The sequence below is a fragment of the Ostrinia nubilalis genome, chromosome 29, assembly GCF_963855985.1.
Source record: "Ostrinia nubilalis chromosome 29, ilOstNubi1.1, whole genome shotgun sequence".
NCBI lineage: Eukaryota > Metazoa > Arthropoda > Insecta > Lepidoptera > Crambidae > Ostrinia > Ostrinia nubilalis.
In genome coordinates, this window is record NC_087116.1 from 2,155,391 (window position 1) to 2,178,450 (window position 23,060).

At 36.3% G+C, this 23,060-nt stretch overlaps 2 protein-coding genes and 1 long non-coding RNA gene across 5 annotated transcripts in view; 1 reads left to right on the forward strand and 2 right to left on the reverse strand.

The window, feature by feature from the left end:
* The window catches only part of LOC135085766 (uncharacterized), a 31,771-nt gene extending 30,187 nt beyond the window's left edge, over nt 1-1,584 (forward strand). The window contains exons 16-17 of the mRNA XM_063980567.1: nt 155-257; nt 979-1,584. Of these exons, the coding sequence (XP_063836637.1) occupies nt 155-257; nt 979-1,281 (406 nt within the window). The 3' untranslated portion in view covers nt 1,282-1,584. The remainder of the gene's footprint in view (nt 1-154; nt 258-978) is intronic.
* A 5,221-nt stretch (nt 1,585-6,805) lies between these two features.
* LOC135085727 (uncharacterized) lies at nt 6,806-8,462 on the reverse strand. 2 transcript variants are annotated; one of them, XR_010260207.1, is made up of 3 exons: nt 8,131-8,462; nt 7,506-7,674; nt 6,806-7,220 (listed from the first exon to the last, which is right to left on the reverse strand). It is a non-coding gene; the product is annotated as an uncharacterized LOC135085727 (long non-coding RNA). The 2 variants fall into 2 exon arrangements; XR_010260208.1 differs by having other exon boundaries at nt 7,502-7,674.
* A 6,653-nt stretch (nt 8,463-15,115) lies between these two features.
* Nucleotides 15,116-23,060, reverse strand: part of LOC135085672 (dynein axonemal intermediate chain 7 homolog) — a 40,017-nt gene continuing 32,072 nt past the window's right edge. The window contains exons 14-17 of one of the 2 annotated variants that reach the window (XM_063980467.1): nt 22,835-22,983; nt 17,933-18,002; nt 16,353-16,454; nt 15,116-15,598 (exon numbers count right to left, since the gene is read on the reverse strand). In XM_063980467.1, coding sequence (XP_063836537.1) covers nt 15,461-15,598; nt 16,353-16,454; nt 17,933-18,002; nt 22,835-22,983 — 459 coding nt within the window. In that variant the 3' untranslated portion in view covers nt 15,116-15,460. Of the gene's footprint in view, nt 15,599-16,352; nt 16,455-17,932; nt 18,003-22,827; nt 22,984-23,060 lie in introns of those variants that run through there. The other variant, XM_063980468.1, reaches the window with a different exon arrangement.

The following is a 23,060-nucleotide window of genomic DNA, read 5'->3' on the forward strand; positions in this document are numbered from 1 at the left end:
CCGGGACAAACTTGACCATCACTGGTTGTGTTTTTATTGGCGGTCAAGCTGGGTCCTGGCTACACAGGAGTTGCAGCGGTGGGAACGAGAGGTGGGAATTGTCCCGTTAATGTTTTTAGAACTATTGTTAAATGATACATTTTTGTTTTTGCAGTTACATGCAAGCGTCCACAGGCTGGGCGCCGGTTTTGGAGTCGTGTGCTCTGCTAGCAGAGGCTTTGGAACCCGCTAGGACTCCATACTCGCTCACTTCTTCGGTAAGTCCACTGCATGACCCAAAGTTTATCCTACAGAATAATTTCTTAAATTTATCCAGGGCTTCCCAAACTTTACTTGGTTGAGTGGCTACTAATGAGGAGGATGTGCTTGCTTGCTTGCATCTTAGCTTCTCAAAATTGGGGTCAAATTTGAAAATGACAATGCCACTCCCATCTCTTTATCTACATGTATAGTCCGATCGCCGAGCACGTAGAATTTCGTCCAATGACCCCAAGCTACCCATCCTTATCGCTCGCGCGTAACTATATTGCTGTCGCGACTGTGCGACGGGCGCCCGCAGTGAGTGTGCGAGCGCGACAGCAATATAATTACGCGCGAGCGATAAGGATGGGTAGCTTGGGGTCATTGGACGAAATTCTACGTGCTCAACGACCGGGCTTCAGAATATACATTTTCGGAATGAATTTTCTACACCCCGAATTACTGAACTTACCCTTGAACTGTTGAATCAAATATTCAATTGCTAAAGTCGATCTAATTTATATTTTACAGAATTCTTGACTATTCGACTTGTTATTCTTTATATAAAAGTGTTAGGTAATGCATTCAGGATTCTTATACGTTTTACTTTCTTTTATATAACATGCTGTATTATTGGACGATCAAAATCACAAATTCTTTTAGCCATTCACAATACCACAATTTATTTTATTTTTTATTTATTTATATCAATTAATTCATTAACCCATTTCTTTCCAGTTCACTCTAAGCTGCATATGCTCACTAATAGAACGCGCGTCTACCCTCGTTAACACGCCCGACGCCACGGCCAACGAGCGCCAATGGTCAAAATTCCTCAAAACTGTGGCCAGAGCGCTCAAAAATACCAGTTTGACCGTCGCCAGGCCGGTCAAACCTTTGCCAGAGGTCAAACTGATGTACCATCTGAAGCAACTAGAATCCAGGACGACGATTGAGATCCTGCAAAGAGGTAAAAGCGCGGAATTTGTTGATGTGACCAAAATTGATGTTCAAGAGCAGTTGGTCAAACATTTGTGTTGATTGCGTGTTGGTGGCCAGTGTTGGCCGAGCGAGCATTGTTGGTCAAGTAAATTGTTGACCAATATTTGGATGTTGGTCAAACTTTTGGTCAAAGTTTGAAGCAAATGTTGGCCGTAAAACTAGCTGTTTATATGAACCAGTCAAGGATTGTCACAAATAAAAATTCTTGGCCATTCGGGACGAGAAAATTGGATAAATGTAAAGTTTGACCAATACTGGATAAGTTTTGGTCAATGTTGGACAACAGTTGTTATTGTGGGATAAATATTAAGCGAAATTGGACTCTGTAACTGAAACGCGAAGATTTTAGAAAGAAAGAAAGAAAGAAAAATATTTTTATTTAGTCCAAACATCCTTAGACTACTTTTAAATAGAATTTTTAAATTGTATGACAAGATTCTCGTCCAAGTTTTGCGCTAATACAGTCTTATCCAATATGTAATGAATTACCTCAAAAATGTGTCGATGTATTGTATCTATTATATTATTGGGTGTATTTTCTAAAAATAATTGTTGTTTATATAGAGAGACATATTTTTGCCCACAGATGTTTAAATTCCAATTTAATTTAAAGTAATTGTTCCATTTTTTTTTTGTTTTCATAGAGCCAACATTCGTTGTAACCCTTAAGGTGATCATAGACTAAAGCATTTTCTTGTAACAAAACAACGAACCGCTCTATGATATTATGTTCTAGACACTACACTCTTTCACGAACCAAACATTCTACAAATCAAATCAAAATGTTTTATTCAGTACATAGGCCCTTTCCAGGTCGCTTATACACGTCCCAAATATAGCTTGCCCTACCACCACTTCGGGACAACATATGGGCTGGTGCTGAGAAGAAGTGGCGGAAGAAACTCAGTCACCTTTGTCAGCCTCTTTGATTCATTTGTAAGAACATTACATAGAAATGATCTAGTGTATACTCACCTTTACAAAGCTTAGGTAATATTGCGCTGCGGTGCGTCGTAGCCACACTATAGAAATATTTTGTATGATGACGTAATCAATGTTGTATGTTTTATAGAAATTTCTAGCGTAATACTTAGCCTGGATTGTACCAACTTACAATAACTGTAAAAAACGTAAAAAGTCTGTCAAACTCCACACAAAACCGGTTATACCTCAGATCATAGAAAGAGAATAGATATGAAGTCGCGCGTAACTACAACGAGAACCAGTGTCCCCACATTTCCCCCACCACAGCTCCCACACACACATTCAACTGTGTAAAAACAAAGCGACTGAGAGTCTACGACAACATGTGCAACCGGCTTAAAAGTGCTGTGATTGGCCAGAAGGCGTGCCTTATGGCCAATCAATGGCCGCGTGACGTGACGCACACTTTGAAAACTAGTGAGAGAACAAAGATAAAATGAAGTCGACAAGATATCGATACTTTAAATCGCTAGGGGCAAGGCTCGAAACTGGTTTCACAAAATGCTTATGTATGAAAACCTTTTTATTATTATACGTTATTATTAACTACTATCACGCATTTACTTTTTAACCGCTTGAGTCCCAGACGGCATTAATTAATGTCATAACAATTGATTATCTATTGTGTCTAGATTCGCGGGCCTTGAAGGATTAATTATGGCGATCTGCGTACCGCATATGTTTATCAAAAATAATGCCTATATTAGGCTTTCAACTAGCTCTTATAGTAATTACATAGTTGACAGTTACTAATTACTTCTACTGTTATTATTTTTTTTGTAAAATCTTATAATCGCAAGTAACACATAATTTTTTTATTTAAAATTACAAAATAGAAAATTATAATTTACTTCTATTTATCGATAATAGGAAACCGCATTAGAACACGAGCACGGCACTATGTTACGACCGGCACATGCGGCCGTACTGTGTATTTTCACACGACAGTGGATATCGGAAGAAATTAAATACATCGCGCAGTAGTTGAGCATGACATAAAGTGGTTGCTAACTAAATAGTCAATGTACAAGTGTGTAAGAATTTTTATCACCACTGATTTCGATATCGCAGTAACTGTTACGGCACTGAATTCGTTCGTAAAAATGTTAAGTTTTTTTTATTTATAACCAAAATACCAATGGATTTGCAATACTTACATGTAGTAAATGACTCCATTGTTCCTGTAGTTCTTCGTTTCACTTGTTTTATTGCACGTAACGACGCATTATCCAAAAAATTCGGAGAACATTTCCTTAGTACGACTGAATCGCGACTAACCTAGCTACGCGGCCGATGTTCGTTTCTGGGCATATCGCGGAGACACGCGCCACGCCCCCGTTTCACATCTATTCCCTTCTATGATCTGAGGGTTATACCTAGTTACGGTTAAAGTTAAGGGGGTGCAATTTAGGCAGTTTTGTATTTATTTGGGATTCAAATGTTGTTTTAGGGCATTAAAAATCTTTGTATGGAAATTAATGTTAGTACCTATCTATACAACGACAATGCAAGTAACTTAAAAATTCGTCTCACAAATTGGAATCACCGAACTTTTGAATTTTGTTTAAATTACTTAAAAATGGTCGAAATATCTAATGGACATTAGTTATTGAGATCTTCGAAATAATTCGAGAAATAATTAATTTTAATACTTGGCAGTATTTGGGCCGACTTGGCCAATATTTGAACGAACATTGGCTGATATATTTGACTGATCGTCTCAACACTGGCGACACAACATCGTTCTGTATAAAATAAAAACTCTTTTCACGGTAACGGTTTGACGCCATCTTTTTTTCGCCCAAAAAACGCGATTTCAGAACGTTTATTTTTTCAAAGTTCGAAAATCGATAGTTTAAATTTTACTTTTTCGTTTTCGTCTATATTGTTGTAATGTATAAAAAAAGATGGCGGCAAAACCCCGATATACAATGCATTATTCTCATTTTAAAATTGTATATCTGTTATGTATATTTTAGTACATATTATGCTTATGTAAAATATTTTATTGTAAGTAAATGTTGTCGAGCAAGTAGTCTCGCTTTTTTACGTTGTACAAACGTACGGATGAACATTTTATATACACATTTGACGTGACCTCATCCCTTCGGATATTAAAGGCAAAAATATATAAAAAGTATAAGAACATGTTCGTTGTATAATTTACAAAATGCTTATAAAAGTTGAAAAAATATAAAAAAAATACAGATGTTTTCTAAATGCGACATATTTTATTCTATACATTTCTATTACAAAATTGTTCTTATAACCATTATACAGGGTGGAATTTTGTAATGCCACCTGAAGGGAAAGTACCCTTAATACCGTAAATAGAAAATTTTACTCAAAGAAAACATTCCTTCATTTTTTAAAAGAAAAAGAACTGCATTCAAAGAATTCCGATTTTTTTTCAAAAATTCACCACCATAGCATAACATTTTCTGTAAATAATTCAAATAATTTAGGTTTTCCTTTCATTTAATTTATTGAGTTTGTTAGAGAGATTTCATCCTTATACTTAAACCCTAACAATCGATGCAATAAAAATACAGGGTAATTTTTAACAGATTTTGTTGGTTCGATTCCCGGGTGTGGCAAGCAAATTTTTGGAAATCTTTGAATACAGTTCTATTTCTTTTCAAAAATAAAGGAATGTTTTCTTTGAGTAAAATTTTCTATCTACAATATTAAGAATGCTTTACCTCCAGGTGGCATTTCAAAATTCCACCCTGTATAAGACACTACGAGACGTACTTACTTCAACAAAACCCTTATCAAATGTCAAAATGGTCAGTTAATTCCTTTATTTGTAATGATAATAATAATAAATAAAATGTCTCCAACATTCACCATTCTCTTCCATTTTAGACTTGATTGATTGGATTTAAAGTAGTGCAATAATATTTACATTTTTTAATTGTTGATTAATATAACTTAGCTAAAATACGTTTGATAGTGTCCAATGTTGCTAGCTTCAAATAATATTTCCCAAACTAAACCGGCGAGTATTTAGGAATGCTTAAAATAATAAACTAATGACTACGAAATAGTATTGCCAGTGGTGTCATTGAAAAATATAGTTTTGGTACGAAAAAACTACTACTAAAATAAAAAATAAAACTTCTAAATTAGTAGAAAAAAGCTACTAAAATAGAAAAAATGTTGGAAAAAGACGAAATTAGTTGCTCGATCGCATTCATCTATTAAATTTTTACAAGTCATTCTTATATTAGTTTGCATGAATGACGTCATCAATATTGCTTTTAACATAAGTCTGAATATAATAACAATACAACCAATGGGGTTGCCAGATTATTATTTTTTACTACCACCACGGAAAATTCACGTCTGGCAACACAACCGGAGTAAGCATTATTTATAGTCATTCATTTATTATTGTAAATATTAAGAACATAACAATAAAAATGTTTTTATCCTTCTAGATTATTTGCCTTTAATTTAATATAAAAAATAATAAATATGCTTTTAAAAATTATTTAATACTAGAACTGGGTTACTATATCAAAAAAATCCACTGAATTTAAGATATATGGAGGTCAATATGTTTTCAATCCATAAAAAAATTCTTGGATTATATTAAATTGTAAAAAAATGAGGGTTGATTTTTTCCTAATCTTTTTTTTTAAATCTACATTGTCTGTGATTGGGTTTTTAATTGTCTATGCTTCATATAACTTTTTTTTGATCTCGACGAAAAAGTCAGTCCTCAGAATGTCAAATCACATTTCTACATTTGTTCATAAGTTATGTGAATTTGAATTTAAAAAAATACATGTAAAAAATTTCACTTTTTTGGGATGTAATTGTAAAAAATGTGTTGGTAATTTAGCATTATGAGGGTAGTCGAACGGCGTACAATCACAAATATTTAATAAAAATCAATTTCTTCATAGATTTTGCTTACAATATTGCTGTCGGCCGAATCCTCATTTTTAGTGCGCGACAGTACTTCAAGAGTCTTAAAACACATTTTGTCTCTTTCTTTTTAATGTAGTAAGAAAAGGTCAACAATATCAAAGTAGGATCTCTTTCTCAATTGATTTTGGACCTTATTCATGTGAAACAAAGTTCAAAACATCATCTAGAATTGCTTGTTCCTTTAAAATAAATTAATTTTGATTTTTTGGTGGTAGGGCTTGTTCTAAGTCCGCCTGGCTAGCTACCACCATCTTAGCTAAGTCTGTCGCCATAATAACAATGTTACAGTTTGTCTATAAAGTCGTGACATAAAATGAGGGCGCTTTTTTTCTTCATGTAGCAACCCTATACAATTTGACCAAATGAGTTTGATACTAGGGCAATTTAGTTAAGGGTAGATTTTTCTATCCTTAGATATCTTTTGACTGATGAATAAACTTGTCATTTTGACATATTTTCCATACTGAAACTGTCAATGTGCCAATCTTATTCTTCAGTTAAAAGTTATCCGACGATTGAAAAATCAGCCCTTAACCAATTTAGACGACGATATTTTGTTTTTGTTCTTATACAGTAGGTGCCTATGCTTATGAGAGGTTTTACCAAGCATTTTTGTTGAATCAGCATAATAAAAAACGCATTATACATAGTTAATAAGGACATTTATTAATCACTTTCATCATCGGATTCCAAATTTTCGATGTTAAGAAAAGTTTCGTTGCCACTTTCATAAGCAGCGCTGTCATCATTCACATCATCATCTTCGCTGCTGTTATTATCGCCTAAGCAAATAACCAATTGTCTTGGTACAGGTCCATAAATATAATGGAAGGCTCATGAAGATTTGGTATTAGTTTTTCTTTAATCCACTTCGTGAAGTTATGCGCATTCATTTCTGAATGGTAGTCTTCCAAATTATTTCTGCCAGTGAATATGAGGAGGCAGTTTGGCACAAACCCCTTTTCGCTTCCAGCATGGACTATGATGTAACGCTTTCCTTTGAAAATGTCTTTTGTGATGCCTTTGATGTTTAGAGATTGCGAACATTTTGTGACCTGGTGGAAAAATAAATAGATTCTTGTTAGTGAAAATTTTATAAAATTATACATCTATACTCATATTATTATGAAGAAAGATTTCATTGTTGGTTTGTTAGGATGGGGGTTTAAGGGTGTATAAGAGGGAGGGGGAGGGTGCAATTAAAATTATTTCATCATTACAATCTAAAAAAAACTGCTTAACATAGGCTATAATATTATATAGGTTACCTTGTATGAAGAATGAATATAGCTCACATCAAACAAAAAACATGCAAAAGATGAAAAATGTTATTTACCTACCTCTTTTTGTAACGTGTAAAAAATTATATTTTTTGGCGCAGAGCACAAATATTAAAATTATCCATTTCTTTCTTTGGTCGGTCTTGCCTGTGTTTCCCAGGAGTTCTAAATTTTCCATTATTCTGAAAACCTTCATTGACTATGCGCTTAACCGTACTCTCTGATTTTCCTGAAAAAAAAAAAGTTCAAAGTTTAAAGGGATGGAAAGAATAACTACAATACCTAACTAATATTATTTATTGTTAAAGATTTACCAACAAGATATCATTTCACATGCATTTAAATAATAAGAGCTAAATCATAATCATAAAAAAATATTTCAACAAATTATTATTTTTGTAGACGGACAACTTGATGTGAAAGTGATGTCATACAGTTATCAATGGCCAAAGCGAACGGGTAATATAGATATGAAGCAATTAATTCAAATTCAAAATTCGTAGAAAACTTGACTGAATTAATATATCAAAAGAAATGGTCGTACTACAATATTACGTACTTACAATGAAAATTTAACCTAAAAATGTCCCATGTAAACAATGCCTGTTTTGGTCACCAAATCGCAAAATGCAGTAAATTTGTTATTTTAGGTAGATTATAAACAAGCAGTAACACGATTACGTACCCGTCAAAGATGCTGTTCGCCCATAAAAAACATCAAAATCCCACAAAATTTGACCAGCTTGGTACTCCGCGGAACATTGCTGGAAAACTTTAAAAATCACTTTCAGCGTGGCACTCCAATTTACTTTACTCATTGTTTATACTTTTCTTCGTAGCTGAGTAATAATTTACAGGAGATTAGTCAAACAATAAAAACCACAAAATGAAAATCGTTCCACAACTTGTTGTCGATGACAGCTGATGTACATATGTTTGGTGATCTTTGGTGTTGCCAGACACATGAATAATGTTAGTTCCTCAAACATTCATGTCACGACTTTATAGACAGACTGTAACAGCGTTGTGTTTCGGTAGTGAGAGGTAAGATAGCCAGTTCCTCTGTGGTTGAGGATTCCGGGTGAAGCTCGCTTCCACCTTCGGTCTGATCATCACTTACTATCAGGTGAGATGCAGGCCAAGAGCTTCTTCGATGTAGTATCAGAGCCATCTTGTATAAATAAGCTTGGAATGCTTCACAAATAAATCAAAGTTTAATATTTAAGGGAGAGTCCGCTAATTTGGACCAGTTTTTTTCAATCCCATTTTACACTTAGTTTTCTTTTGTTTTTGCTAATGTCCATGGTATATAATAAAAGATACATTATTCAACTTACTATTTCATAAGTATTAATTAACATGATTGTTGTATATTTAGCACAAATCAACAAAGTACGAGTTCAGAGCTTCGGTCCAATTTAGCCAACCGGTTCGATAATTTGTACCACAGGGTTACTAAATTGGATTTCAATAAATTTCAAGCCTTTAAAAAAACTATGGCAAAATATTATACGATACATTCTTAACAAATTAGGAAACGAAGAGGAACAGTAGTTAATAACATAGACAATCGATATTGTTTTACACGTTATCACGATTTTGAGTACAAGTTTTGTAATTCCAATTATCGTAACGCACACTTGTATCTAATCTACTTTGCCAGTCTTTTGCTTTTATTTATTGTTAGTCAAACATAACTACGCTATGATAACTTCAAAATATGATTTACTAAAAAAAATTTCAAAATCCTTTGGTAAAGTTCCATACAACTTGATGTGGTACAATTTAGCCGACTAGGTGATAGTGCTTTTAAAAAATCGGTAAAAAATATAGCTTATAAATACCGAAAAATGTTTCAAATAATTGTAATCCACACTAATTTACGCTTCTAAATAATATATTAGAAACACCTTGTGATTAAATTTAACAAAATTACAATCTAAACATGTATTGTCAAAAGTTACTTGAAAACAATGAAAAAATACTTTTCAAAATAAAACACACGTGTTTGTTGTCACGGCAAAAACCACATGGCCGATATTAATTGATTTTAGTTGTGTATCGCTGAGTGTTGCAATTACAGACATTCAATAAATACTTTACGAGATATGAGGGTGGTACAATTTACCCGGCGGTACAATATACCGAACTCTCCCCTATATGAAACGGAATTACACCAACGCCCGTATTCACAAACGATGCTTGCTTAAGTGAAGCAGCAAATCGAACGCACAGCGTTGAATGGAGCTCTGTGATTGGTTCGTGTGTCACCCTGTGCGTCCACGCGCACTGTAATAAGACAGTAATGTTTGTGAATACGGACGTATGATATGTTTATCTTTTATTATAATGAGACTTAATAAATTAAAAGGAACGAGAGTGATTGATAGAACTGTAGTTTTAGACAAAACAACTTTAATTTATTCCTTTTATTGACAAATGTGTTATTTGTTTCAAATTGGCGTGTAGTCGTTTCTAAATTAATTAAAAATGACTGAGGATGATTGGCAAATGAAATGGAAGTACTGTCGTGCAAAAACTAAGGTGTAATATACAACTCGGTCGAGTTAACTGCGCATCTGGCGGCCGTGACGTCACATCGACGCTGGTACGGACGGGGCGAACGCGGGGGAGTCGCCTTCCAGTAAAGTGCGCATTTAGCTCGATCGGGATGCGATATTTAGTTCAATTTAACCACGGTGTATATAAAAATCAACTGCCACATTTAAATCATTAAATTACACAAGGTGTTTGTTAAAAATACATTTTTTTTTGTAAATTAACGTTTTTAATTTCGATGGTAGCGGAGGGAGTATAGTTTCCTTTTACTATAATAGTTTTTAGTTTTTTTTATCCCTAAATAAAATAGAACTTGTTTATAGTACAAATGAAGTTTTATTATTTTTCTTTTCCTTCAGATTTGGGTGTTTTTCGTGCTTTTAACTTGCCCTTTTCAGGGCACTTGTATACGTCTTAAAATAGCTTGCCTTATCACCACTTCGGGACAAAATATCGGTTGGCGCTGAAAAGGGAACAAAGTCAGTCACTCTGTTAAAGTCCGGTCACCGAGCAGATAGAATTTCGTCCAATGACCCCAAGCTACCCATCCTTATCACTCACACGTAATTTACTGTCACGACTGTGCGAGCGCGACAGCAAAATATACGCGAGCGATAAGGATGGTTAGCTAAGGGTCATTGAACGAAATTCTATCTGCTCGGCAGTTGGACTTTAGTTTTACATGTCTTTACGTCGGTTTTCTTTCTGAAAAGATGAATTTACAACACGACCTAGTAACTAGTTTGAATAAAACGCAAAATAGTCTGGATTATTTTATTGTGTCAGTTTCCGTAATATTATCTAAGGTCGAGCACACATTGGTTATACTGATACATCAAGATGTACCCATCATTGCATCTTTTTCTATCGCAAAGAATCTTAATTTGATGAGAGCGAGAGAAAAAACGGAAATGGGTAGCTGGAACTGTGGTCGATAGCACAGACATTAAAAAGATTATTATTTCCAATGTTTGAAAGTGACCGTAAGTCGCAGCGTAAAATACTGAACTGTCCTATCCATGACATAGACAGTGGGGCGCCACCGTCAATACCGAATTGCTGGTTCCGATTTTTGCCATGTTGGAAACCATAAAGTTGAACGATGGTAGCGCCCCCTGTCATTGAGTTTGGTGGGACAGTTCAGCGTGGGTCATCTATATTATGAGAAGCTAGACAGTTTTAGTTCTTGCAGCATATTGAAGACGGTCTCGACCAGTCGGTACTTCATGTTGAAGGTCGCCCTCCGCGCGTCGACTGATCCGTAAGACATGTTCAGAGTGAACAGATCGGGGAAGAACTGGAAGAGAAAATAACTTTGAAAATGTAACGATATAAACATAATTTTAGACTAATGAGGGCTATCGTTTTTGGCACCACTAGCGTGTGAAAGGACCTTACTCTAAGGTGGCGCCATCCTGTAGCCTTATTCACGTAACAAAACCAACGACAACAAAACACTGAGTTGCGATCCTATCTAGTAATCGTTCTATCGAAAATGACCCTTGTGAATACGGACTTAAAACTTTTTCAATGGGACGACTTCTGAACGTCAACGAGATCTTGACTGTCAAAATACGTGAATAAGGCCACTGGTGAATGCGAAAGCGATAGTCTGCGCTCATCAGTTGGCGCCATTGTTTTAGCCACTAGCGAATGATAGGATTTTATATTCTACAGAGGGTTTTCGCGAATGAAAAATCCGCCAGATGGCAATACGTAGACGCGAGGTCCAAATGCTGCATGATTAGTTATTTTTGACATGACATTGACAGATATGTCAAAATCCACCAATCACGCAGCAGTCAGACCCCACATTCACGTCCCGCCATCTAGCGGATCTTTCATTCGCGAAAACCCTCATTGGTGAGGGCAAATTAACTACCCAATTATGTAATTACCCAACTTGACCTTCACTGGTTGGGTTTTTCTTTTTGTTGGCGGTCAAGCTGTAGATCCTGGTTACACAGGAGTTGCAGCGGTGGGAACGAGAGGTGGGAATAGTCCCGTACCCAATTTATTGTAGGTAAGACAAATGAAAGTTAGATATATACCTTCATGCCCATCATTGGCTCTAGATTAAACTCCTGAGTCATTTCGTTACATTTCAGGACGAAGGCGCGTTGTGGCGTCACGTACAGCAATTGGAATTTAGCCTGAAAGAAACTTATGAATCAATGTAAAGAAATAGAAACTAAGATAGTTAAATACAACCTGCCGAGTTAACTGCGCACCTCTGTGGTCTAGTGGTAAGACCACCTGCTTCAGACGCAGAGGTCCCGGGTTCGATTCCCAGTGGGGGCAGATTTTTCTGTTCGGTCTGGTTGGTGGTAGGGCTTGTTCTAAGTCCGCCTGGCTAGCTACCACCATCTTACCTAAGTCTGTCGCCATAACAACAATGTTAACAGCATTGTTGTGTTCCGGCAGTTAGAGATATTAGCCAGTTCATCCGTGGTTGAGGATTCCGGGTGAAGTTCGCTTCCACCCTCGGTCTGATCGTCACTTACCATCAGGTGAGATACAGGCCAAGAGCTTCCTCGTTGTGGATAATAAATAAAAACTTCGCTGGAATGCGATTCTGCCCCGCACATCTCACGTTCGCCCCGTGTTGTTCGTACCAGAGCGTCGATGTGACGTCTCGGCCGCTAGGTGCGCAGTTAACTCGATCGTTGTAATTATTACAACTGTCTACAGCATTTTTGCGCACGGGTTATGCATAGCTTATTTTTATTGCTTTATGACCTAGAATTAAGAATAACAACAAAAAATTGTTCTGAATTTGCTTTTATGTGTAAAAAATAGAAAAATTCATATCAATGAATGTATGAAACATGAACATAGAGATGATTCAATTCGTTGCCAAATATATTTTTTTCTTTCTTTCTTTCATTCTTTCTAATTATTAAAACATACTAAACATCCATTTAAGATTCATTCTCACAAGAGAAAATTTAAAATAGAGTCCAAATATTTATTAAAAATGAAAAGTTCTAATTTCCTGTCACGTTCCATAGAAGATTTTTCGCATAAAAATCTAACCCTATCATGCTTTCAGTATACTGGCCTTGGTAACGTCGTCTCTCAAATCTCACTATATTTTGATGAAAGCGTGCCCCTTGTTCTTGCGAATAAGCCCCCATAATTATTTATAAATATATCCTAATGAGAATGGGACGTGCATCTTTAGAGACATTCTACTATGAAGATTGAAAATTCAAATCGCTATAACTTCTTAAAAAGCAAATATTTTCGATTTGTAGTCGCACTTTTTTATATAAATTTGCTTATATAATCAGAATATAATAAGTAAAATCCATGCGCAAAAAAATTTTTTTTTTTTGTTGACCGGTGTTATCTACCCTAACGCCCCATCACTACGGTGTTCCTAATTTAGTTAGGACATGGTAGGCTTGTAGCAAACTGATAGTCCAAACAAGAATTAAGATTTCGTGCATGTTATGTTGACGGTTCGACTTAGCCAAGGCAGACGGAGGCTCATTTGATGTGGCCTCCCCAACCCGTCTGGCCAGCGTGGGGAGTGTAGGCCAAATCCTCCATTTGCCTGGTAAATTAGAGGGTCGTGCTCCTGCAGTGGAGACTACATAACCTGATGATGTTTTTGGAAAAAACTCACCTCTCTTTTCTTGTCAACTGCTTCTCGAATCTGCATCACAATGTTACGTGAACCTGCGCCCGCGTTCCATCTAAAAAATAAAAGGTATTTAATGACGACATCCACTTTTAAACATTAGCATCTTATTAATACCTAGTGCTGTACTGTCGAAAAGTCTGTACTGAGTCTGAACTGTAGGTATACCTACATACTGTATTGAAAATATGGTAACCTAGTTAATAGTAATTTTAATTAACCCTCTTCTCATTACTAGCATGCCGTGGAAACACGTTATAGGATTACTATCTTGCTTAACACCATTGTTAGTATTAATTTAACCAAATGATTTAATCTGTTGTGTTTTCCAATAAAATAAATAAAAATAATCGTAACTCATATCCAGGTAAATAGGTCTAGCGGTTTAGCATTGTAATAAAGAATTTTGAAAATCGAAGCGAATCTCTCCTTTCCATGCCATATCTTTCCATTCATCGTGTCCATTCGAACCCACGTTCCTGATCTCGATTGGCCCAGTCTGAGGGCTTAGTGTGAGTTTACATCAAACGTCGTCACTACTAGCACAGAATAATAATAAGTACTACGTACAGAAGTTTTACTTCGCGAAGGTATTTAAAAAAATTTAAATGGGACCACCCTTGAGGTATTACCTATACGCCGAAAAAAGATTTGTTCAAATCGGTTCATAATTGGCGGAGTTATCGCGTAACAAACATAGAAAAAAAAAAAAAAAAAAAACATACGGGTCGAATTGAGAACCTCCTTTTTTTTTGAAGTCGGTTGAAAATGTATGCTCAATGTCATTAAGAGCCATTTTACATTTTCGTGCGAATTTCTAAGATTTTGGAAGCATGAATTACTATCTTAAGCAACACCCAGAGATTATTTAATAACTGCGAAAGATAGGTCAATCCTTGTTGTTGACCTTGTTCCTTTTACTATAATAGTTTTTAGTTTTTTTTATCCCTAAATAAAATAGAACTTGTTTATAGTACAAATGAAGTTTTATTATTTTTCTTTTCCTTCAGATTTGGGTGTTTTTCGTGCTTTTAACTTGCCCTTTTCAGGGCACTTGTATACGTCTTAAAATAGCTTGCCTTATCACCACTTCGGGACAAAATATCGGTTGGCGCTGAAAAGGGAACAAAGTCAGTCACTCTGTTAAAGTCCGGTCACCGAGCAGATAGAATTTCGTCCAATGACCCCAAGCTACCCATCCTTATCACTCACACGTAATTTACTGTCACGACTGTGCGAGCGCGACAGCAAAATATACGCGAGCGATAAGGATGGTTAGCTAAGGGTCATTGAACGAAATTCTATCTGCTCGGCAGTTGGACTTTAGTTTTACATGTCTTTACGTCGGTTTTCTTTCTGAAAAGATGAATTTACAACACGACCTAGTAACTAGTTTGAATAAAACGCAAAATAGTCTGGATTATTTTATTGTGTCAGTTTCCGTAATATTATCTAAGGTCGAGCACACATTGGTTATACTGATACATCAAGATGTACCCATCATTGCATCTTTTTCTATCGCAAAGAATCTTAATTTGATGAGAGCGAGAGAAAAAACGGAAATGGGTAGCTGGAACTGTGGTCGATAGCACAGACATTAAAAAGATTATTATTTCCAATGTTTGAAAGTGACCGTAAGTCGCAGCGTAAAATACTGAACTGTCCTATCCATGACATAGACAGTGGGGCGCCACCGTCAATACCGAATTGCTGGTTCCGATTTTTGCCATGTTGGAAACCATAAAGTTGAACGATGGTAGCGCCCCCTGTCATTGAGTTTGGTGGGACAGTTCAGCGTGGGTCATCTATATTATGAGAAGCTAGACAGTTTTAGTTCTTGCAGCATATTGAAGACGGTCTCGACCAGTCGGTACTTCATGTTGAAGGTCGCCCTCCGCGCGTCGACTGATCCGTAAGACATGTTCAGAGTGAACAGATCGGGGAAGAACTGGAAGAGAAAATAACTTTGAAAATGTAACGATATAAACATAATTTTAGACTAATGAGGGCTATCGTTTTTGGCACCACTAGCGTGTGAAAGGACCTTACTCTAAGGTGGCGCCATCCTGTAGCCTTATTCACGTAACAAAACCAACGACAACAAAACACTGAGTTGCGATCCTATCTAGTAATCGTTCTATCGAAAATGACCCTTGTGAATACGGACTTAAAACTTTTTCAATGGGACGACTTCTGAACGTCAACGAGATCTTGACTGTCAAAATACGTGAATAAGGCCACTGGTGAATGCGAAAGCGATAGTCTGCGCTCATCAGTTGGCGCCATTGTTTTAGCCACTAGCGAATGATAGGATTTTATATTCTACAGAGGGTTTTCGCGAATGAAAAATCCGCCAGATGGCAATACGTAGACGCGAGGTCCAAATGCTGCATGATTAGTTATTTTTGACATGACATTGACAGATATGTCAAAATCCACCAATCACGCAGCAGTCAGACCCCACATTCACGTCCCGCCATCTAGCGGATCTTTCATTCGCGAAAACCCTCATTGGTGAGGGCAAATTAACTACCCAATTATGTAATTACCCAACTTGACCTTCACTGGTTGGGTTTTTCTTTTTGTTGGCGGTCAAGCTGTAGATCCTGGTTACACAGGAGTTGCAGCGGTGGGAACGAGAGGTGGGAATAGTCCCGTACCCAATTTATTGTAGGTAAGACAAATGAAAGTTAGATATATACCTTCATGCCCATCATTGGCTCTAGATTAAACTCCTGAGTCATTTCGTTACATTTCAGGACGAAGGCGCGTTGTGGCGTCACGTACAGCAATTGGAATTTAGCCTGAAAGAAACTTATGAATCAATGTAAAGAAATAGAAACTAAGATAGTTAAATACAACCTGCCGAGTTAACTGCGCACCTCTGTGGTCTAGTGGTAAGACCACCTGCTTCAGACGCAGAGGTCCCGGGTTCGATTCCCAGTGGGGGCAGATTTTTCTGTTCGGTCTGGTTGGTGGTAGGGCTTGTTCTAAGTCCGCCTGGCTAGCTACCACCATCTTACCTAAGTCTGTCGCCATAACAACAATGTTAACAGCATTGTTGTGTTCCGGCAGTTAGAGATATTAGCCAGTTCATCCGTGGTTGAGGATTCCGGGTGAAGTTCGCTTCCACCCTCGGTCTGATCGTCACTTACCATCAGGTGAGATACAGGCCAAGAGCTTCCTCGTTGTGGATAATAAATAAAAACTTCGCTGGAATGCGATTCTGCCCCGCACATCTCACGTTCGCCCCGTGTTGTTCGTACCAGAGCGTCGATGTGACGTCTCGGCCGCTAGGTGCGCAGTTAACTCGATCGTTGTAATTATTACAACTGTCTACAGCATTTTTGCGCACGGGTTATGCATAGCTTATTTTTATTGCTTTATGACCTAGAATTAAGAATAACAACAAAAAATTGTTCTGAATTTGCTTTTATGTGTAAAAAATAGAAAAATTCATATCAATGAATGTATGAAACATGAACATAGAGATGATTCAATTCGTTGCCAAATATATTTTTTTCTTTCTTTCTTTCATTCTTTCTAATTATTAAAACATACTAAACATCCATTTAAGATTCATTCTCACAAGAGAAAATTTAAAATAGAGTCCAAATATTTATTAAAAATGAAAAGTTCTAATTTCCTGTCACGTTCCATAGAAGATTTTTCGCATAAAAATCTAACCCTATCATGCTTTCAGTATACTGGCCTTGGTAACGTCGTCTCTCAAATCTCACTATATTTTGATGAAAGCGTGCCCCTTGTTCTTGCGAATAAGCCCCCATAATTATTTATAAATATATCCTAATGAGAATGGGACGTGCATCTTTAGAGACATTCTACTATGAAGATTGAAAATTCAAATCGCTATAACTTCTTAAAAAGCAAATATTTTCGATTTGTAGTCGCACTTTTTTATATAAATTTGCTTATATAATCAGAATATAATAAGTAAAATCCATGCGCAAAAAAATTTTTTTTTTTTGTTGACCGGTGTTATCTACCCTAACGCCCCATCACTACGGTGTTCCTAATTTAGTTAGGACATGGTAGGCTTGTAGCAAACTGATAGTCCAAACAAGAATTAAGATTTCGTGCATGTTATGTTGACGGTTCGACTTAGCCAAGGCAGACGGAGGCTCATTTGATGTGGCCTCCCCAACCCGTCTGGCCAGCGTGGGGAGTGTAGGCCAAATCCTCCATTTGCCTGGTAAATTAGAGGGTCGTGCTCCTGCAGTGGAGACTACATAACCTGATGATGTTTTTGGAAAAAACTCACCTCTCTTTTCTTGTCAACTGCTTCTCGAATCTGCATCACAATGTTACGTGAACCTGCGCCCGCGTTCCATCTAAAAAATAAAAGGTATTTAATGACGACATCCACTTTTAAACATTAGCATCTTATTAATACCTAGTGCTGTACTGTCGAAAAGTCTGTACTGAGTCTGAACTGTAGGTATACCTACATACTGTATTGAAAATATGGTAACCTAGTTAATAGTAATTTTAATTAACCCTCTTCTCATTACTAGCATGCCGTGGAAACACGTTATAGGATTACTATCTTGCTTAACACCATTGTTAGTATTAATTTAACCAAATGATTTAATCTGTTGTGTTTTCCAATAAAATAAATAAAAATAATCGTAACTCATATCCAGGTAAATAGGTCTAGCGGTTTAGCATTGTAATAAAGAATTTTGAAAATCGAAGCGAATCTCTCCTTTCCATGCCATATCTTTCCATTCATCGTGTCCATTCGAACCCACGTTCCTGATCTCGATTGGCCCAGTCTGAGGGCTTAGTGTGAGTTTACATCAAACGTCGTCACTACTAGCACAGAATAATAATAAGTACTACGTACAGAAGTTTTACTTCGCGAAGGTATTTAAAAAAATTTAAATGGGACCACCCTTGAGGTATTACCTATACGCCGAAAAAAGATTTGTTCAAATCGGTTCATAATTGGCGGAGTTATCGCGTAACAAACATAGAAAAAAAAAAAAAAAAAAACATACGGGTCGAATTGAGAACCTCCTTTTTTTTTGAAGTCGGTTGAAAATGTATGCTCAATGTCATTAAGAGCCATTTTACATTTTCGTGCGAATTTCTAAGATTTTGGAAGCATGAATTACTATCTTAAGCAACACCCAGAGATTATTTAATAACTGCGAAAGATAGGTCAATCCTTGTTGTTGACCATTAATGAAACGGATTTACTAAATCTCTTTTGCTTAATTCACAGTGCCCCATCTCCCACAACCATTTTACGAAAAAATTGCCGCAGACTCATTTTCAAAGTCCTGTAACTATTATTTATGCTCATATAATAAGCTTAAAAATATATAGTAATCATCGGACATATATTCTTGTAGTCCATTAATGAAATAGATTCTTGAATTTCATTACCATTATTGAGTAAAATCTAAAAATAATTTGGCAGATTTGAAGATTAACGTCACATTTTGATCGTGGTTTTTGGTTTAAAAACACAGCATAAACTGCAATAAAAGTATCCCAAAATAAAGAATATTCATTGTAGAATTAATTTCTACAGTTATTGTTTAAATATTAGTAACCACTTTGTCAAAATATTGATGTGAATATCAGTATAAATTACAATGCGCAAGCCGACATCGATTAGTATGGCGCGAGCGCCCGTCAAGGCAGGACCTGTGTCATTTTTCCCGCCGTGACGTTTACGTGCGTTCGTGTCGTAAAGCGGTGATTTGTACGGCGACCAAATACATTTGATACTATGCCGAGAGGCTGTTTCGAGTCGGCCGGCCGAGCAGAAATTGAAATGATGAATTTTAATTTCTTTGACGGATCTGGGTGTAACTATGTATAATATGTAGGTACCATGTATTTAATTTAATAAATAAATTATAAAAAAGTATATCCATTATGATAGCACCCTTAACACAAGCATATTGGTTGCCTACTTTTGGACTAGATGGCGCTGTGAAATTGTCCAAAGATTTGTTTATTTATTTATCCGCTTTGAGTTTTGTTTCGTGAAGAAGAAAAAGAAGCGTTTTGTTTTGTTGTTAAATCTATACTAATAAAAGAGGAAAGATTTAATTGTTTGTTTGTTTGTTTGGAGGCAATAGGCTCCGAAAAAAATTTCTTTCACGATTTAGAATCCTAATTTTTTTCTATGTAGGCTATAAAATATTTTCAAAAACTTTAGTCCAAAATCTTTGATAAAATTCGACGTTTAATAAATAAATTAGATAACATGTTAATACTTTTTTTTCAGTACGATTTTAGTACTTGTTTTTCAGAAATTCTACGATTTAATTAAACTTCTAAAGTGTTTATATTTTATGCATAATTTATTAACTTCTAAAATATACATAATATCCTATTGATAGATGACGTGCTTCGTATTTTATTAAAATTATTACCTGACTAGGTTAAAAAGGTGTGGAATGTTATTTTGGAGATAACTTGGTTCCATAGAAATATAGAGAGATGCTAAGTAATGCGCTGAGTTCGAAACTCAGTGTCGTATTAGAAATTCACACACACAAAGAAATCAAATTATGTGCTCTTTATCCATTGCGGTATCAGTATTCAACGTTCGAATAATCTTTAGTACTATGCAAGCAATATAAACTGTTTACATAATGACGTCGCTACTGTCATCATTGCTTTCACAAGCAATATGTTCCAATTTGTCCCTTGTCACATTTCCCTTTAGTTTCTGTGATCTGTGCTTGTTTCTAAGTTGATATCAATGAAATATTCCTTAGTACTTTTGATTTAAATTTTTTTTTTTTATTTTGACACGTGTTTGAAAAATCAAGGTCAGATTACAATAAAATAACAAGTGAAAACGTAACATTGCATTGCAACTCGCAATTTCGCAATATTGATGAGGAGATTCCATTGGAAAGTCTGTATTCATTCCTAGGATTCCCCTAACACCATCAAATTCAAGAGAATTCAAGAGAGTGCAGTTTCCCATCTCATGCTTAGGGACCACGGTTTAAAATAGTGTGGTTGCATAGAGCCTGCAACGGGCAACCGCGTGCGCAGCTGCTCATACTAATTTTCGATACAAAAGCAAGTGTTGGCGCCCTCACGAGTTTTAGCGGAGTTCCGTATGGTAGCGGGAGTAGACTTAATGGAAATCTATGCTTCTCCGACGACCAGTTGTATGTGGAATACTCCAGAGTATGCGCACACAATAGCCTGGTGATTTTAGCACCTGAAGGAAAAACAAAAAAACATTGTTTACAAAGAAATCTGCGGCAGGTGTAGTGTTTTAATTTTGTTTTAGAAAGATCTCATAATTTTGTAAGTATTCAAATATTTAAACATAATGATGTGTAGATTTTATATCAAAAAATATAATCATTTAACAAAATTAATTTTCTTAGAATATTTTAATTCTATTAGAACCATTTTCCACTTCATCGCAGAAGAAGTCGCGGGCAAAAAGCTAGTATGAAATATGTAGTATTGCCCGCGGCTTCACCCGCTTGAAATTTAGTTTGTCACAGATCGTCATAAATTATAGCCTATACATTGTTATTCTGGTCGACGCCAGGGATGGATGAGCGTCACTGTCGCTGGCGACAGGGTCTTCTGGTTCAGGGTTCATGGCGTAGGTCTCAGGCAAAATGAAATCCACTCGTAGAAATTAATAAACTCAGTGTATTAACGAAAATAATTACACACAGCACTAGAGTCGTATCGGAACTGAGTGAACCAAAGGTCTTGCGATAGGAACGTCCGACCCGAGTGATAGTTGAACACAGACTGCCTAGTACTGCTGTACTGTACTGTAAAGTTTCATCAAAATCTGTTCAGTAGTTTTTGCGTGAAAGTGTAACAAACATCCAGACATCCACACAAACTTTCGTATTTATAATATTAGTAAGACTAGTAAAAAGTAAGATAGTAAGATGAATTATTTTAGTTATTTGTTTACTTATAATAATATTTATTTATTTATTTCTTAGCTCTGTCTGATAATGGATCTGGAGGAGATGCAATGGCCACCTCCGTAACAAAACAATAGAACCATATGGAGTATGGGCTTGTGTGATTCGCCTTGACGAATATTTCGTATCCAGGGTCCGATGATGGAGCTGTAAGGGGGCAGATTTTTTTTTCACTATGTGACTGTCTTTATTTTGTACTTAATATATTTTACATATTATACCTATTCGTGTTTCATTATTCGTATCCAGGGTCCGATGATGGAGCTGTAAGGGGGCAGATTTATTTTTCACTATGTGACTGTCTTTATTTTGTACTTAATATATATTTTACATATTATACCTATTCGTGTTTCATTATGAATCGAAATATAAAAGACTTAATAAACTCTATTAAAAATTTAAATTAATTAATCAAGTTTGAATACCTCATTCTACCTTAAAATTAATAACTTAAATCAAGTCTTAATACGGTCACGGCTCAAGATTTTTTTGTCCATTTCAGCGTTCTTTTTACTCTTTTGACGTTGCGTTGACAGCTTTTACCTAAATTCGCGCGGAATATTTTTGTGAAATGGCTCTTAACAATATGGTGTAATTTAGCCTGTCTCAAGAGTCAAGCACCATTTTGTTGACAAACGTCAGTGATCGGCACTACGCCGAAGCTATAGGGCTGACTTCGGTAAAATGATGTGACGTGAGGTGCCAAACTGCGGAAAATGGCGGAGGAAATACATGATTTAGCATGAATTATCATGAATAATATTAACTACTTATTTACCTCTCAGTGTCTTGAGGCAACTTAAAAAAGTACATTCTGTGTTTTTATTATTATTTAGGCAGTTAAATACTGCACAGTATTTAGTACACCATTTTCTTTATTTTCTTCCATCATACACAAGAATACGCGTGCGTGAGTCAATGTTCGCTCGTATGTGAGGCCTTGTCGAATAGTATCCTGTAGGTGGGCCATCGTGCGTGTTTTGTTTTCGATGTAAACTCGCGGAGATGAACAGGCCTGCTACTAGCGAGCGCGTCAAAAAAAAAAAATGAAAATATTACTTAGTTCTTGAAAGATTCTGCTAGGGGCGCTGTACAATCTGTCATACTTTTAATGTCACTTTTTTACGCAGTCGACATCTGTTGACGTAAACTCACATTACGCCCCCTGACACCGACACCATTGGGCTATATGTATTGTCGTTTACCATTGCTATTGTACCATCTACCTGCTCCACTGGAAGTTATAAGCCCTGGACAGGAAGGCCATGGCGTGGTAGTTGTGGCGCTCCATCACCCACTCCTTGGGGCAGGAGCCTTCCACGTGAGAATACCCGTCGAAGTCCGGGAAAAAGTCGCACGCGGCTTCGCGCATTATCTGAAATATTATCATCATCATTATCATTTCAGCCGCATGACGTCCACTGCTGAACATAGGTCTCCCCCAATGATTTC